General features: G+C 41.1%; 1 protein-coding gene across 3 annotated transcripts in view; it reads left to right on the top strand.

Annotated features, from left to right (window-relative positions):
* DIP2B (disco interacting protein 2 homolog B) overlaps positions 1 to 9275 on the top strand; it is a 224634-nt gene extending 215359 nt beyond the window's left edge. For all 3 annotated transcript variants that reach the window (XM_070454439.1, XM_020908151.2, XM_070454438.1), the window contains 3 exons: positions 613 to 790; positions 3502 to 3625; positions 5214 to 9275. In XM_070454439.1, the coding sequence (XP_070310540.1) occupies positions 613 to 790; positions 3502 to 3625; positions 5214 to 5466 (555 nt within the window). In that variant the 3' untranslated portion in view covers positions 5467 to 9275. The remainder of the gene's footprint in view (positions 1 to 612; positions 791 to 3501; positions 3626 to 5213) is intronic.
* The last annotated feature ends 9756 nt before the right edge of the window (positions 9276 to 19031 follow it).

Raw genomic sequence — 19031 nt, 5'->3', positions numbered from 1 at the left:
GCCTGTCACACAGTGGACACTCGTGTTATTACTGTTGTTGGGTATTGGTGTGTTTATATTGTAAATCCAAATACCCTATAGTGTTTTCCTGCAGGCTTTTTAACTTGGTTTCAAAGCACAGAAGTGATCTCTCAGTGCACTGGTGAGACTCTGAAAGAGGCTGAGAAATGAGCCAAGGAGGCAGTGGAGCCTCCAGGTCGGATCTGGGTCTCTTAGTTTCTGTATCTTAGGTGACTTACGTAAGGGCTTCCCTGACGGCTCAGACGGTAAAGAATCTGCCTGCAATGCAGGAGACTCAGGTCGAATCCCTGGGTCGGGAAGATCCCCTGGAGAAGGGAGTGGCTCCACACTCCAGTATTCTTGTTTTTTCATTTGTAAAATGGGAGTGACAGTAGTACAGACTGTATTGTCATGTCGTGTATGTGAAGACTGATGGGGGTAATGTTTATAAAGTACTGTTTAGCACATGTAAATTCAGTAACTGACAGCCGCTTTCATTGTTGTAACTTTTTGGTTATTATAAAAATGAGGTTAAGAAAACCAACATAATCTGTCTTAAGTGGACTGAATTGACTCTGGCAAAATGTGACCGGTACCCTTTTCCTGTTGTAGATTTGGGTGAACAGTCCCCATACAGCCAGCGGCTATTACACCATCTACGACAGTGAGACTCTGCAAGCTGACCACTTCAACACCCGCCTCAGCTTTGGGGATGCTGCCCAGACCCTCTGGGCTCGGACAGGATACCTGGGTTTTGTCCGCCGGACGGAGCTCACAGCAGCCACTGGAGGTAACCACCGGCTCCTCCCCCTTGCCCTGCTGTGCATTTCAAATGCCCCTAGCACGGGCTGGCCCTCTGCAGCCTGCCTCTGCATTGTGGAATATGTGTGTTGACCTGTTCCCCCTCTGCAACTCTAGAACCCACCTGTGAATTTATATTCCTTTGCAGTAAGACTTTGTCCTGTGAAGAGGACCCAGGAGGTAAACGCCAGGGCCTCGTGTCACCATCAGGATAGCTGAAGCTCAGGATAGTTTGGCCGGGCAGTCAGAGATGTGCCCGGTGATGGGTGAATGCCCTCGGCAGGATACAGCCTCTCAGCAGCCTTGTGGGGCTGCCTGCATCCCTCAGCAGGCTCCTGGGACAGGGTTCCGTCTTTAGTTCCTCTGTTCCTAAACCCTGCGAGCAGGAGTCAGTGCAGAGGAGCTGACCTGCTAAGCGCTCTGACCCTTTGGCGGCTCACAAGACTGCTTGGCAGGGCTCTGGGGTAAGCAGCCCCCAGTCACTGTCTGCCTGGTAAAGAGGCCTGGCTTCAACCTTCCTGCCACCATTAATGGCCGTTTAAAAATACCCTACAGTTTGTGCATCATACACATCAAGAACTGGTGCATCACTCACTGGACTAAACAGCTGGAATGGAGCCAGGTCATTTCTCCTTTGCCCCTTCCATCTGCTCCCTGCTGGCCGGCCCTGCAGTCACTCCGTATTTCATGGGGATGCAGACTCAGGCATCCTGGAGGCAGGGGAAGCACACCTTGCTGGGTGTCCTGGTTGGGAAACCTCTCTCTGCCCTTTGCTGTGTGACCTTGCACTCACTCAATCTCTCAGTTTCCTACCTGGGAAGTGGGAGTGATGACATTTCCTGTCTTGTGGACATGATGTGAGATTAAATTACATGATGCCTTCAGGTGTCTGGAACACTACTTGGCACACGGACAGCACTCCCTAGTCATTAGCTACTGTGTTTCTGTTGTTTTTATTACTAACATCATCAGCTCATCTTATGTGACTGACCTTCCTTACCCTCCTCTCTCCAGCAGCTTCTAGCACTTTGTTTTGCTAAATGTTTCAGAAGTATTCCTATTCTTGAAAATAGATCATTCTGTTGTTACTACTGTTTAATTGCTAAGTCGTGTCTGACTTTTTACTACCCCAACCCCATGGTCTGTAGCCTTCCAGGCTCCCCTGTCCATGAGATTTCCCCGGCAAGAATACTGGAGTGAGTTGCCGTTGCCTTCTCCAGGGGATCTTCCTGACCCAGGGATCAAACCTGCTTTTTGGCAGCTGAATTCTTTACTACCGAGCCACCTGGAAAGCCCAAAACATTCTGTAGGCCTAGCTAAATCATTGTCTTCAGCATCTATGTAGACATAAACTAGGTAGCCTTGTGTGTACAGTGTGTGCATAAAATCTTTAAAAAAAAAAAAGAGTGAAATTTCTGCCACGTTCTGCTGGATTAGAAGCCTGTTAATAACCAGGACTAGTCTCTCCATGGATTCCTTAACGACATCTAGAAACAATGACCATATATTCATTTCTTTTCTGTCTCAGATCCTCCCCTCTCCTTCTTTCCCCACCTGTCATCTGGCTAATTCCTGTTTATCCTTAAAAACACAGGTGGCTTTAGCTTTTCCTTCTCTGAACCCTTGAGCTGAGCTCGGAGGCAGTCGGGGGAGGGGAGGGTGATGTCCTCTGTTCCCCTCGCCCCTCATCCACACTCAAGTTACTGGGTTTACCACGTTCCATCTGATGTCCACCCATAGGACACCCGTTGTGTGTGTTCCCCCCACTAGACAGCAAGTATCTCTGGAGCAGGTGTCATATTTTGTCATCTTTACTCCCCACACTGGGCACAGTTCCTGGCACATGGTAGTAATAAGAATAACAAGAGCTAATATTCTTCAAAATCACTGTGGACAGTGACTGTGGCCAAGAAAAAAAGATTCTTGCTCCTTGGAAGAAAAGCTATGACAAACCTAGACAACGTATTTAAAAGCAGAAATAACACTTAGCCGACAAAGATCTCTCTAGTCAATGCTGTGATGTTTCCAGTAGTCATGTACAGATGTGAGAGTTGGACCGTAAAGAAGACTGAGCACTGAAGAATTGATGCTTTCGAATTGTGGTGCTGGAGAAGGCTCTTGAGAGTTCCTTGGACAGCAAGGAGGTCAACCCAGTCAGTCCTAAAGGAAATCAACCCTGAATATTTATTGGAAGGACTGATGCTGAAGCTCCAATACTTTGGTTATCTGATTGGAAGAGCTGACTCAAGACCCTGATGCTGGGAAAGATTGAAGGCAGGAGAAGGGGGCAACAGACGATGAGATGGTTGGATGGTATCACTGATTCAATGGACAGGAGTTTGAGCAAGCTCCTGGAGATAGTGAAGGGCAGGGAAGCCTGGCGTGCTGCAGTTCATGGGATTTCAGAGTCAGATGTGACTTAGCAACTGGAAAACAGCAAATACTCTTCAGCACGTACAGTGAACCAAGCAGCATTCTAACTCCGTTTCATGAATTTAATCCTCACAGCAGCCATTTATTATTACCCCTGTTTCACGGAGGGGAAGCAGGATCAGAGACTTAAGTTAATTGCTCCAGGTTACACAGCTGGTGAGTGGTGGCACCAGGTGATGTGTGGCAGTCTGAACACTGGGCACTTAACTCCAATGATGCGCCCCACTCAGTACATCTGATAACTAAGTTTCTCTTTCTCTCCATCAGAGCGTCATGATGCCTTATACGTGGTGGGCGCTCTGGACGAGACCCTGGAGCTGCGAGGCCTGCGGTACCACCCCATCGACATTGAGACCTCTGTGTCTCGGATCCACAGGAGCATTGCCGAATGGTAAGTCCTCTGCACAGACAGAGTAGGTCTCTCCTCAGCTGCGGTAAGTTAAAGTTGATCTTTAGTCATTTAGCTGTACCAGAGACACCTACAGATGTGGAACTCTAGGGGAGCAAGCTGTGGAGATGGGCTCCGTGCACCCACTCTGGGGCCGAGTCCTTTCAATGACAGGATCTTAACACTGGAAGTGACCTAACTGGTCATCCACCTTTAGAAGGTTGGTGGGGCTAATGGGGAGAACCAGGACTTTTGGGTCAAAAGACCCATCTGGAAGGCCCAGCGCTGCCACAGTGGCTGCTTTCCTCATCTAAAAATACCTCCTCTGTTCCTTCCTGATCATCAGGAGGATCAAGTGAGAGTGTGCTTCATACTCTATCAAACCGTTCAGCAGATGAAAAGGATTATCATCATTATCTGGTCCAGGTTCTCTGTCTGGGCAGGAATTCCCCCTTCATTATCCCTGATAAAGAACCATCCAACGTCATGCTAACTAAAAATTTCTTAAAATTGAAATTCTGTAATTTTTAACTGTTGACTTTTATCTTGGATTCTTTTACAATACAGAATCCACCCAGTTTCTTTTTATTCATATTTTAGTTGGTGTGTCCTTCCTCAGATTTGTTGGGTTTTTTTTTTTTAATTCATGCAAAGTAGCCATAGTTCTTTTAATGGTTTGTTCATGCTTTCCAGATGCTTCTTTGTCTTGCTTTTGTCAGTCTCTCCTCAGACCTGAACAAGGAAGTATAAGAACAGTGCAGAAAAGTTGGGTGCCTCCTACCCCCTAATTTTAAGCATTTGACATTTTTTTTTTTAAGCATTTAACTTTTGATGCAACCAAATATTGTATACATTTTTCTTAATGATTGGAATCTATTTTTAAAGCAGCTCAACACTGCACAACACAGATCAGCCCATACCTTCTAACCCAGCAATCCCACTGAACGTCAGGTGGCGTTGTGCCTTATGGCACGACAGGAGAGACACTTGATTGGGGCACTGAGCTCGAAGAGGCCAGCCGACTCCCTTCCTGTTTGGTGTTAGCTTATAGATAATAATCTTAGTCAAAGCTGTTATGTTGCAAATACCAAGAATTCTCTTCAAAATAACTTTTGAGCAAAAGAGAGGTCATAGAAAGAACACCCAGTTGGTTATCTCAGAGGCTCCTAGAAGTCTTTAAACAGCTCTGAAATCTCAGGAAAGGTAGAAACAGGGATGGAAAGGCCACCAGGGACCAGCAGCGTCTCGCGTTCTAGAGCCATGTGGGCGTCCACGCCATTCTTTCTCTCCTCCCTGAAGAGCCATTCTCTCTATGTCTCTGCACATCTACTACACCAGAACCTTCCAGTCCACATATCCTCAGCTGAGATGACCAGCTAACAACTTTTCAGTCCCACTTCCAAACACCCAAGAGATGTTAAATGGTTTAACCAATCAGTTGTTATCATGGGGCAAGGCCATTCATTACACATGTGGCTCAGAGCCTTCTGGGTGGGTCCAAGTGAGAAGGCAGTCCTTGGGGCAGTGAGGGTAAGCCTTGGGCAGACACTGTAAAAGATGGCACATTAACTGAGCGTCACTGAAATTGCAGTGCTGTGTTCACGTGGACCAACTTGCTCGTGGTGGTCGTGGAACTGTGTGGCTCTGAACAGGAGGCCCTGGATCTGGTTCCTTTAGTGACAAACGTGGTCCTGGAGGAGCATTACCTCATCGTGGGCGTGGTGGTCGTGGTGGACCCAGGTGTCATCCCCATCAACTCCAGAGGAGAGAAGCAGAGGATGCACCTCCGTGACAGCTTCCTCGCTGACCAGCTGGACCCCATCTATGTGGCGTACAACATGTAACCAGCCTCGTGGGATTGCAGGGACCATCCTGCAAAACCACGGGAGCCAGAGACCCGTGAATGATGTGAAATAAGCTGAGATGGCTACATTATATCCTTCATCTCATCCTGTGGTATCCTGCCATCACAGGACACGCAGGAGAGGGGAATTCTGTGGTGGCAAATGAAAAAAATGTTAACAATCTGTTAGTCATGAGCTTTGACATAGCGTGAGCAGCACGTTACTAAAGCAATTACATGCATGTTGCATTTTTTTCATCTGTTGTATATACTTGTATTTTTATCTAATGCTGTTTTAGAATTTTGTAAGGGAGTTTAATGAATTCACATGAAGGGGATAGTTTGAGTTACACAGTCCCCCGCTCTGTACTGTATTTTGCCATTTTACCATAGTTAGACACTGCGGGTTTTGTTAACATGGAGCTACTTGGCTTACTTTCAGTTGACCCATAAGCAAATCAGATAACCCACTGAATATGAGAATTACTTTATATATATAATTCTTGACTGTAAAACATTTTGACCAGTGTTTTAAACATGTAAATAGGAATACACATAATTCAGCTAAAAAATGTAAGAATTGGCTTGTATAGTTGTAACAACTAAAGTAGAAACATTGCTGCTCTGAGAGAGAATCTCGGTATTCTCTGGGTGCAGTGTAATTGAGTAGATGACTAAAAAGTGCAAATTGTTTGCAGGTTTTGCTGCACATTGTACTATGTCTCTGTTGGCTGGTATATTTTATAAACTGAAGCTGCCTATGTTTGTTTTTTAGGCTCGCTTTCCCAGAATCAGCTTAAGCTTTTAAGAATTCAGCCTGTTTCTACAAACTGAAAAATCTCAGTTGAAAAATCAAAATGTTAGGAAAAGCTCAGATTCATTAGATCCCACCCAATTTTAAGGAACCACAGTAACTCACTCTGGCCCCCAGTGTTGAAACAGTCTTTCACATGTAGTGACTACACAAGAATTTAGAATTTCCTCTTTTCCAGGCCCATTGTATACTGTGTCTGCAGTTATACATATAGCTTCTCTTTTCTGAGAACTGAAAAGCATCCTCTATGCTTCCAGTTCACGAGGGCAGGGATTTAAGAACATGAGCGATAGGCTGGGAAGGCAGTGGGATCGACAGTCACGCGAAGGCATTGAGGCCTCATAACTCCACGTCTCAGAACTGACCAATTTGGGTTGCCAAAACAGCCAGGCTTATGCTGAAATAGGGGAAGTCTAATGTATGCAAGAAACCCTTTTGAAATAACTGTGGTGCCCAGGCCAAGCAGATGGAGCCTGGGACTGAGTGTGGCCTCTGGCTCGGTTTCCTTTCTTTGGTCTGATACTTCATGTATTTGAATATAGTTGAATTTTATTATTTTTTTTCTTACAGAAATATTTTTAAAAATTAAAAAAAAAAACTCAAAGTGAACAGAGTTAACTTGTTAAATCAGAATGGTTCTCTTTGACCCACTCTGATCTATTGTGTAAATATTTATTTAGACTATTTTAATAATGCATATTATTTACCCCACTGTAACATCATGTAAACTAAATATGTTTTTAAACAATTTTTAAGACTTGTAATTACCCTGAAAATAAGGTTTATAATGGAAAGACCAGACCCTTTGCCACGGCAGCACTCCTGGGGGCTGCCCTTACACAGGCTCATGACTCAGAGCCACTTTATTGACTTCCTTTTACATAATCCTCTTTTCCTCCAAACTCATTCTCCACAGAGGGAAGACATTGACATTTTCCAGTTCCAGATCTCTTTTCAGCATTTTGGATGATGTTCCATTATACACAATGGGAGAGGTTCTAGGATGTACAGGGAAAAAGCACTTGCATTGGGGTTAGACATCCCAGTGACTAGCAATGGTTTGGTCTGCAGAGAAAACAGCCTGCTTATTTGGAAAGTAATTTTCTTAAAAAGAGTTTTTAATGAGTCACTAATCAAAGCAAGGGATCCTGAGGATCTCCTATCTCCGTGATCCACAAGTTCTAAGAAAAAAATATAAAAGACAGAGTCTGTCCTATGGGTTGCTTTCAGAATTCTTACTGCACAAGGTAGGGTGTCTGCTCAAAATAAAATGTGAGCCATATCTGTCATTTTAAAATTTCTAGTAACCACATTTTAAAAAGTAAAAAGAAACAGGTGAAATTGATTTTAATATATTATTAGCACAAAAATATATCAAAAGTACTATCATTTCAATGTGGAATCAATATAAAAATTTATTAATTAATGAGAGATTTTACTTTTTTTTTCATATTATATCTTTGAAATCTAGTGTGTATTAAACACATCTCAATTCGAGACTAGCTGTATTTCAAGTTCTCAGTAGCCACGCATGGCTATTGGCTACAATACTGGACAGTGCGGATCTATACTCATTCCTTCAAATGAAATATTCCGTTAATCTCACAGTATGCCCAATTCCCAGTTACTTAGGGGCTGATTATCTAGCTTGGTAGTTCCTCAGGCCTCTGATTTATTGTTATCTTTTTGCTTTCTGCCCTGTGGCTGCTTTATCTTTTGCCTATCCCCCAAAGCCAGAATAAGCTAGTGGAGGAAAGAAAGTTAAGATGCTAAGATGTGTCTTTGGGGGAAAGTTTCCTCTGGAAAGGGCAGAGAGTCTAGTCCTTAATTTAGATGTGTTTGTGGGATCATCAGCAGATCCAATGCCTAGTCTGTTGCAGACTTGGTAAGAAATCTCTCTTGATGACACAATGCTCTCAAGTCTTTCCATGTTAAAGCAGAACCTTTATGGTAGAACTGGCTCTTAAGACAGGCCCCAAAGGCCATTATTGATAGAAACAGCCTTGCCAAAACTTGGGAACACATTCTGTCTAGGTTTTCATGCCTGGGTGGGGAAAGGGGGACCTAAATGAATAGTAAGCCCTCTTTTCAGAAAAGAGAGAACCTATTCAACTGAAAGTTTTTGAACCTCTCTGCCTCTCAGCAAAAGTAAGGAGGGTAGATCAGGGAGGGGCTGCCTCAGGACAAATACCATCTCCAGCTTTAGTGGGACCCTTTGGATGACCAGCATGCTAATAGGCATCAGTGAAGCCACACTCATTTCCTTCCTGCCTCTTAAAGGGCCCCTGTCTCCCCCCGTACCAGGTCCTCCTGAAGTTCTGCTGCCTCAGGCTGTTTAGGGACCATCGCCTGTCTATTGGTCATTTGAGCTCTCCTTAATGTTAGTCCCTGGGCAATGCTTGCTTAATGTTTTTGTTGACTCAACAGAGGGCCCGAGGCCTTAGGGTTTTTTTCTTTTTTTGGTTAAGGTCTCTGCCCCAGGCATGGTGCTCAATATCTTGGCCAAATAAATTACTTTCCTTGAATATCCAGGAATCTTTAGACTAAAGCAATGAGGAGTTACCACCTCACCCTCAAACTCCAACATGATCTATGCCTTAGAGTTATTTTTGTTGTCTGCTTTCATGTAAAAGCAAGAGTATTTGGAGCAAGCTGCAGTACTCCAAATACACAATAGGCCTTTTCTTTATCATTCATACAACATTTCTGGTTTAGGTATATGTAGATGGGCCATGTTATTTGTCCAGAGGAAGAGAGTGTAAAGATATAAGAATAATTTTTTAGTCCTAAATGCTGTTTTGTTTATTTTTTGTCAAGATATTTACCAGTGTCAGATTCAAATTATAGTACTGTGTAATTATGTATAAAGTTTTTTTTTTATTTATTTGAAATTAGACTAGATATACATTTTTAAATTTAACATCTGGCTGGACAGTGTTCTATTAACTCATTGAATGTGTTTCCTTTGTCTTGTGTTAATAAATATTGATGCCTGATTGTGTTTAATGCTTCACATGTTGGGAGGACTGATAAATTGGAATTAATAAAATTTTATTTTAACTTGGATAGTGAGACCCAAAGATGGCTGGAGAGGTCTTAGGAAAATGACCACAGAGATCCAGAGTTATAGCAAATCAGTTCTATAAAAGGAGGCCAGATTGAGGAACAGTAGAGAGTCATTTTGGGCCTTTTGTCTGGAACAATTATAGCTTAGTTTTCCTCCTACCCATGTGGTATTTGGTAGTTTTAAACTTTTAAGCATACATGTTAATTTTTTAAAAATCTGTAATTGATGTGGGTTTCAACTTTTCTTTTTTAAAAAAATTTTATTTATTTTTGGCTGTGCTGGGTCTTCGTTGCTGTGAGCATTCTTTCTCTAGTTGTGGCAAGTGGGGGCTACTCTTCATTATGGTGTGTAGGCTTTTCAGTGCAGTGGCTTCTCTTTGTAGAACACGGCTCTAGGCACATGAGCTCCATAGTTATGGCACACGGGCTTAGTTGCCCTGTGGCATGTGGAATCTTCCCAGGCCAGGGATCAAACCCATGCCCCCCTGCATTGGCATGCAGATGCTTAACCACTGAACCACCAGGGAAGTCCTGGGTTGCATCTTTTCTAAGGTAATATTTCATTTGTGCTACCATTTCCTGGTTTCAAGAAACTTGATAGGAGTTTTTATCAAATTGTGCATATTCTACAACACTGAAACTGGTCTTTGAATTATAGTTCAAGTTATTCAGGCAGCTGAGAACTTTTTAAATTTAACACACATTTATTGAGTGCCTAACTCACTAGACAGAAGTCACTGTGATCACATCTGATGCTAGAGGGAGAGAAACAGCAGGACAGCTCTGGCCCAGAACTACGTACTGGGAGACATTCTTTTAAAAGTGGTAATTGAAGTCGTGGAAGTGGATGATGGTGCCAAGAAAGATCATATAGAGCGAGACAAGACTTAATAATGGAGCCACAGAGAACATGAGCCTTTAAAGGCTGAGGGAAGAAGAAGAATCTACAAAAGGGAGAAGGAATTGCTGGAGAGACAGGGTCAAAACCAGGAAGGATATTAGGCATGGAAATCGTAGGAAGAGTTTCAAAGGGGAGGGAGTGCTCAACAGTGCCAAAGTTCAGTGGAAAATGCCATTGGAATTGGGTGGGTACTGCATTGAATCTGTAGATTGCCTTGGGGAATATGGTCATTTTAACAGTATTAACTCCTCCAATCCAAGAACCTGGTCTATGTTTCCATCTGTGTCAGCTTCAGTTTCTTTCTACAGTGTCTTACTGTTTTCAGAGTATAGGACTTTTGCCTCACTTGTTGTTGTTGCTTAGTCACTAAAGTGTATGACTCTGGGATCCTTCTGGGGGCCTGCCAGGCTCTTCTGTCCATGGGATTTCCCAGGGAAGAATACTGGAGTGGATTACCATTTCCTTCTCCAGGGGACCTTCCCAATCCAGGGTTTGAACCTGCGTCTCCTGCATCGCAGGTGGATTCTTTACCACTGAGTTGCCAAGGAAGCCCTTTGCCGCCTTAGATAGATTTATTCTTAGGTATTTTATTGTTTTTGATGCTATGGTAAATGGGATTGTTTCCTGTTTGCAGATGACATGATACTATATGTATAAAATCCTAAAGATGCTACCAGAATACTACTGGACCTCATCAATGAATTTGGTAATGCTGCAAGATACAAAATGAATGCACAGAAATCTGTTGGCTTTCTATACACCAACAATGAAATAGCAGAAAGAGAAATTAAAGATTTCTTTAACAGATCATCTATTACAAACCTACAGTAAAATATATTTAATGGTGATACTTCAGAAGCACTACCATGAAGGTCAAGACTGTGATGAGGATACTTATTATCTATCGTTTTTATTCAGCATTGTACTTGAGTTTATAGCTAGCATAATTAGGGGGAAAGAAATGAGCTATGCGAACTGGATACAAAGGAAGAAAAACATAAATATTTGTAGACAATATAATAGTCTATGTAGAAAATACAGGAGAATGTACAAATTTTTAAAAGTATTTATTTATTTGGCTGCACCAGGTCTTTCTTAGAGCATGTGGGATCTAGTTCCCTGACCAGGGATCGAATCCAGGCCCCCTGTATTGGGAGCACAGAGTCTTAGCCACTGGAACACCAGAGAAGTCTTGAGAATGTATGCTGAATACAAGATGAACATAAAAATCAGTATCATGAGTTGGATAACTGTGGAGTTACCATGGTCAGATTAACCCTCCCAAAGATAGAAATAACTACTTTTGAAAAAGGAAGAAAGAAAAATGAAGTGCAATAGGTGATATTTGTGTGTGACTTTTTGTTTGAGGACATCCCCATAACTCCAAATAGCTTAAGTAGTAAAGAACCACAGTCTATTGGCTTATGGTGTAAAAGGACAGTTCCAGGTTGGCAGAGCAGCCACAGAGTAGATAAAAAATCTATAAAGCGAGAGAGCCCCAAAAGATATGTCTCCAAACCTGCATATAGAATCTGTCAAAATCTTTGATTAATGGCTAAACAAAATTATGTGGAGAAAAATCCAGAGTTCCTGGTGAAACAAAGCATCAGCTAGAAGCTGAAAGAGTTGAGGAGAAATTATAGCCATTGTCTAAGACTGAAGAAGAAACAGATTGGAAATTAAGCCCTCTCAAATCAGCTGCCTTCTGGAATAAAAATCACCCTGTAAATGAATATAATTCATCCCAATGATAAAACTACTAGAAATCTGAAGAAACAAAAATATGAATCATACTTAAGGAAAAAGAAAATCAGTCAACACATACCAACTGCAAGTTCACTCTACTGAGATTTTGCAATTAGTAGTCAACAGCATTAAATCAGCCATTGTTTATATATATATAAGTAATATATATACAAACATTATATGTTTATATACACACAATGGATAAATAGGGAATCTAGCAGAGAAATAGAGACTATTTTAAAAAATGGAAATTCCAGAACTGAAAAGTACAGTATTAAAATGAAAAATTTGGGAACTTAATGACCTTAACAACATACTGAAGCTGGTATAATAAACAATAAGTGACCTTGAAGATTGATTAATAGATTATCAATCTGAAGAACAAAGAGGAAAAAAGATTGAAGAAAAAAGTAAGAGAGAAAGCTTCAGAGAGTCCTTTGGCATTCCAGGTAGGAAAGAGAATGGGACGCACAAAAAATATGTGCAGACATAGAGACAAAAGCTCACTAAATTTGGAAAGACATAAATTTACAGACTGAGGAAATTCCAGGAACCATGGGTGACATATAGAAAACCACTCTTGGGCATGATCAAGGGAAAACTGTTAAACTTCAATAAAGCAAAAGTCTTAAAAGTAGCCAGGGGAAAGTGACATATTACATACAGGAGAACAATGGTAATAGCCAACTTCTCATTAGAAATAATAGAAACAAGGAGAATACAGAATGATGTATTTAGAGTGCTGGAAGAGAAAAAAGGTATCAGTTTTGTGCCTTGTCAGATCTTTCAAACATGATGGTGAAAGCTCAATCTGATAAAGACCAATCTATGAAAAAAATTGACTGCTTATATCACACTTAATAGTGAAAAACTGGCTGATTTCTCCCTGAGGTTGGGAACTAGACAAGAAAGTCTGTTCTCACCACTTCAACAATGAATAAAAGGCAATTAGGCAAGAAAAATGTAAATTATCCAGATTGAACAGGAAAAATTAAGGCTCTCTCCAGTCTCAGATGAAATGACTTGTATATGTGAAATTCTAAAGAATACACACATGCAAACTACTAAACAAGTTCAACATGGTTGCAGAATGCAAGATCAACAAGAAATCTTTTTAATTAATTAGCCATGAACATTCCAGAAAATGAAATTTAAAAACCAATTCTATTAAAATAGCATCAAAAAGAATAAATACTTAATTCTAATCAAGTGCAAAGTTGTATACTAAAAACTACAAAATTGTTGATAGAAACTAAAGAAGACCTACACACATGGAAAGTTATCCCATGTTCATGAATTGGAAGATTTAATATTGGTAGGCTGCCATTATCCTCCAAATTGATCTACAGACTCAACATAGTATCAAAATCCTAGCTGACTATTTTACAAAAATGAACAAACTAATCCTAAAATTCATCTGTAAATATAAGGGATTCAGTAGTCAAAACAATCTTGAAAAAGAATAATAAAGTTGGAGTACTTACATGCCCATATTTCAAAACCTACTACAAAGCTATAATAAAGAGACTGTGATACTGGCAGAAGGATAGACCTCTCAGTCAGTGGAGTAGAATTGAAAGTCCAGAAATGGGAAAGTGAAATGGCTCCCAATTTAGCCAAGTTAATAAATTAATAACTCTATTAACATTGCATCTTATGAGGAAATGGTGGTGATGTCACCAGACATAGTGGTCCTTGTTTAAGCTCTTTTTAATTCACCAATTTGGTCCCTGCAGAAATTCATGGATCCCAGAGGATGGCAGTACATTACTGCAAGCTCAACTGAACTGTAGACCCAATTATAGCTGTTGTATCTTTGTTAGATCAGATTAATATGGTCTCAGTACATAGTATGTAGCCATTGATTTGACAAATGCGTCTTTTTGTATTCCAGTCAAGAAAGAGAATCAATTAGTTCTCAAGGAAAATATTTTGTAACTAAATGTGATAGATATTCAACTAGACTTACTGTGGTGATCATTTTGCAATATATACATAGATTGAATCATTACATTGTACATCTAAAAATAATATATTAATTATATCTCAATTAAAAATGTTAAAGAATCAGAAGTAGTGCACATAGAAAGGACAGGAACATACATTTATAGTTTTGCCCCAGGATTATATTATGTGACATCACTCTGATCAGACAGAACAAGAAGTGGTTAGTACCCTGAAGGTCTTGGTAAGCTGCATGCAATCCAGAGGATGGGAAATAAACTCTCTGAAGATTCAGAGGTCTAGTGGTCAAGGGCATGCTGACGTATCTCCTAAGATGGAAAAAACATCACTGCATCTGGCATCCCCTTTCTCTAAGGAAGCACAATCCTTAGTAAGCCTCTTTGGGTTCTGCAGAGAGCACATTTCATGCCTAGAAATACTGCTCTGGACAATAACCAGGTGACAACTTTAAGTAAGGTTGGAATCATATGATCTTGCAGACCACTTTGGTGGAGGTGACAGTTGTGGGAAAAGAAGCAGTGGGATGTTTATGGCAAGACCCAGTGAGAGAATCAAATGCAAGCTATTGAATATCTTGAGCAAGGATATGCCAGCTGTAGCAGAGAATTTTGAGCCTTTTGAAACCTTGGTGTGCTACTGGGCCATGATGGACATGCAAAACTTGACCAGGAGACACTAAATGACTATACATCTGGAACTGTCCACCACTGACTGGATTCTGTCAAATGTACTAAGTCATAAAGTCAAATGAGCCTAACACCAAGACATCATAAGACAGAAAGGTTACACCTGGGATCAAGCTTAAGCAGAATCAGAGGACACAAGCAAAATGTGTGCAGAGGTAACCCAGAAGCTCCTGTTACCTACTGCAGTTACACCAGTGTTCTTCACTCAGCTCATATCTATGGCCATAGTGGAGCACAGGGGTGGCTCCTGCTGAAGCAGGTGGAAAAAGCCCATTTGGCTTATGAGTCAGTTACAGCCATTCTGAGGGGTAACTTTGAAAGGCAGTTGCAAGGAAAATCTTCTCAATGGGCAGATATTAACATGTGATCATCCATCCATCTTGTGTGGAAGGAGAAGTAGTTCAAAATGAGAATATATATGAATTCATGTGTAGTGGCAAGTGGCCTGGCCAGTTGGTCAGTGTGTTAAAAGGGAAAAGACTAGATGATTGGCTGCAGCAAGATCTGGGGCAGAAGTATATAGATGGATAGAGAGAAGGGAAGACAGAGTATGAAGATCTTTGCTTCATATGTCAATGCCCATGAAAAAGAATTTACCTTGGCAGAGACACTTAACATCCAAATAGACAGAATGACATGGCTGGTTGACATTAGCCACATACTGACCATCTCAGCATTAGCACAATAAGCATGTGAATTGAATAGGTACCTTGGCAAAGATGTAGAGTATGAAAAGGCCCAGTATCATGGACTTAGCAAGGCTGATTTAGCTACTGCTGTCTCTGAATCTTCAGGTAAATACTGACAGAGACCAACACTAAGCTTCCAAGGCACTATTTATGTAGGATACTAATTGGCTGCTTAATAGTAACTCAACCATATTGGGCTTCTTCCAGCCTCCAAGGGCTAGTGACTTGATCTTATGTTAATAGACTTACTTTTTCTGGATACTTCTGGGACTTGCCTGGTGGTCCAGTGATTAAGAATCTGCCTCCCAGTCCAGGATACATGGGTTCAATCCCTGGGCTAAGATCCCACTATGATCTAAGATCCCACATGCCACAGGGCAACTAAGCCTGTGCACTGCAACAAGAGAAGCCCACCCATGCCACATCTAGAGAAAGCCCGCATGCCACAACAAAGACCCAGCACAGCCAAAGTTAACCCAAATTAAAAAAAAAAAAAATGTGACTCTCCTACTCTCAGAGCCTTACTCAGCATCACTACCTGTGGGCTTACAAAGGTGCATGGTACTGGCAGGCTTCTCTGACCAACATAAAGAAGGTTCCTCCAGGAAGTTGCTGTAAGTTGTCTTGTTACCACCCTGTAATCCTAATCTTGAAGGTAAATAATTTGATTACTTATAAACTCCAACTAACAGTAACCAGTATTTGTTCATTGTAGGATTTTACTTGGAACCGGCTAGGAGGCTACTGCAATTGATAATGCAAGAGATAATGAATGATGCCACACTAGTGGTGAGGTACAGAGAAAGGGAGGCGGTCACAGGAAGTAGTTTCTCCCATGTCTAGGTGTATTTTTTACGTGTAGTTAGTCTAGAAATAATAGCAACCGAAGTAAGCTACTTTAAATAGAAAAGTTGTATTCATCACAAGGACAAAGGAAAGGCTCATGGTACCTAAGGGCTGAGGCAAGCAGCAGGTTCTAGAACTGGGACCTAGAAAGCCACTGGGTAGCTCTTGGCTCATTGGCTGTTTGCGGATAGAAGAGACTCATTACAAAGCTCCTAAGCTTTAGGTTCATTTACCTAGAGAGAGACTAATTTTTGTGCAAAGATAAATTTCCATAGGGGAGACTGATGGCCCAGCTTGGGTCAGGTGCCCACTGTTGGTAAGATATGGATGACTGACATATCCGGTAAAAAGGAGGAGGAATGCATGGACACCACTACTCCAAGGGTCTCACAGATTAGTTCTATGAGTCCAAGCGTATTAACATGAAGTAGGAAAGTTTCAGAGCTAAGTTATGTGTGACAACCCTGTTTTAAGAGTGTTAGTTGAAACAAATACAGCTGTAGTTCATATAACTACTGCAGGCATTTAGAACCTATACTTGGTTAGGTTCTCTTGTGAGTTTAGACTTGAGTATTGAAAAAGGACAAAACAAAAAGAGAAACAAGCCTATTATTAGACCACAAAGCCTACATTTACTAGTTTTGAATAATTTCTTCCTTTTGAGAGGTGACCTGTTCCAGATACTGTTTCACAGCTCTCAAGTCCTCTTCTTCAGCTCAATCCTTTCGTTAACCCATGAGGCTTCTCGGAATGTGCAGCCAATTAAAGTTTTTAGCAGCTAAGTTTCCAGTAGTTATATTGCAGTATCTTTCATACTAATATCCAACATTTATTGAGTTCTTAGTCTGTCTCAGGCACTGGGTCTAACTTTATTGTGTTAAACTCAATCTACAAAGCCCTGTGAAATAGGTAGTACTGTTTAATCTATTTCATTATAATGTCCCTCTCTCCTAGCTAGAAAACAGTGGTCCAGGAGAACCCATGAAGTGCCACCACTGGTTTGACCAGTTTGCTTTAAAAGTTAACCTTTGAAAGTTAAATTTCTTTTTTTACTCTACTTCCTCACTTCTGAAGTCAAAGACCTGTCCTTCTGGTTTATAAAATTCTTACTATTGGGATAGAACTATGTGCATCATAAACAAGCCTTTTTTTTTTTTTTTCTCTTCATCTTCAGTTATTCCTCGAATTGCAGAAAAGCAGCTGGTACAGCTTGGGAAACTTCCATGAGAAAAAAACAGGCTGGAAGAAATATTAAATACTTGTGAGTGGCAGTGTTGCACAACATAAAATTTGATTTAGACTTAAGATGCTTTATAGGTGGAAAGGGGACTAAAGAAGGAGTCCATGTACATTTTGAAGGTTTCAGTAATATTTAGTTTCATGTGCTTAGTCACTTCTGACTCTTTGACTCCTCTGTCCATGGGATTTTTTAGGTAAGGATACTAGAGTGGGTTACCATTTCCTCCTCCAGGAGAACTCCCTGACCCAGGGATTGAACCCACATGTCCTGTGTCTCCCAAATTGCAGGTGGATTCTTTACCTGCTGAGCTCTCAGGTCTTTCAATGGTTGACATTTTCCAGTCCCCCTCCCCCGCAGGCAATCCCTCTTGCCTAGATCAGTATCTGTTAAGCATCCTGTCTTCCAAGGAGGAAATAACCCAGCAAGAAAAGAACAATAAATGTAGAACCAGCCTTCCAGTCATTAATATTCTGGATTCTAGAATGACTGTTGCTAGGCTTTGTTAATATTGAAAGGTTGATGAGAACCTCTTCTCCACTCTACTTTTATAGGACTATGCTTTCCTACGATATATGACATTTTGATTCTTTAAGTAACTTTGGGACATAAGATGAGTATCACACTTTTCCCAATTTTGATAAGACACATTTAGGCTGGATAATTTACCTAATCGAAAAGCTAAAGGGCAGTTGGGGAACCTCCCTGGTTGTTCAGTGGTTATGACTTTGTGTTTCCAATGCAGAGATTTGGGTTCCCTGGTTGGGAGAACTAAGATCCCACGAGCCACAGGGCTCTGCCAAAAACAAATAAACGGCGGCAGTTAACTGTTGTAGGTTTTAATAGGTAGTCAGTGTTTTCCTGAATGAATGACAATGGATAAACATTAGATATTAAGAGTCTGGCACAGTTTCACACAGAGTAACTCTTGAGCTTTAAGTCACAATATCCGGCCCTAATTTAATGTGATAAATCACATTATCCGGCCCTAAAGGTCAAACGGGGAAGGGCCCTATCGACTCTGCCTACTTGGAGATCTCAAGCTAGGAAAATTTTAGAAAAATTATGGAACATTTTGTCAAGAGCAAATTGAAAGGTCTATCATTTATTATCTCCAGAAAGTCAGCAAAGAACATTTGCAAGGAAATGGATAAACAAAAAAATTCAGGATATATCAGAATAATACAGCATCCCTTCTCCAGAAAGGTAGACACTCATTAAAAAATTTTTTTAAAGCTTTTGTGATGTATCAGAACGACGGTGTTATTGTATTTTTTTTTCTCATTGTATTGTTTTTTTTGGGCGGGGCGGGGGCGGGTTGTGCGGCTTGCGGGATCTTAGATCCCAGACAAGAGATGGAGTCCTGCTTCCCCTGCATTGGAAGCGCCTAATCCTAACCCTTGCCCCGCCAGGAAATTCCCGGTGTGATTTTATTTTACAACACTCGATTGTACTATAACTTTTCTCTAGTTGGGCTAAATCTGTGCTTCAGCGTGACACACTGACACCCTACCGACACCTTGTGGGTGTGGCTTTTAATCCTTTCATGTGTGATTAAAGATACAACTCTTAACACTTGTTTTATAGGATTAACATTAGTTTGGGTGGTTAGAAAA

The sequence above is a fragment of the Odocoileus virginianus genome, chromosome 24, assembly GCF_023699985.2.
Source record: "Odocoileus virginianus isolate 20LAN1187 ecotype Illinois chromosome 24, Ovbor_1.2, whole genome shotgun sequence".
NCBI lineage: Eukaryota > Metazoa > Chordata > Mammalia > Artiodactyla > Cervidae > Odocoileus > Odocoileus virginianus.
This window is presented reverse-complemented; position numbering and strand designations above follow the sequence as displayed.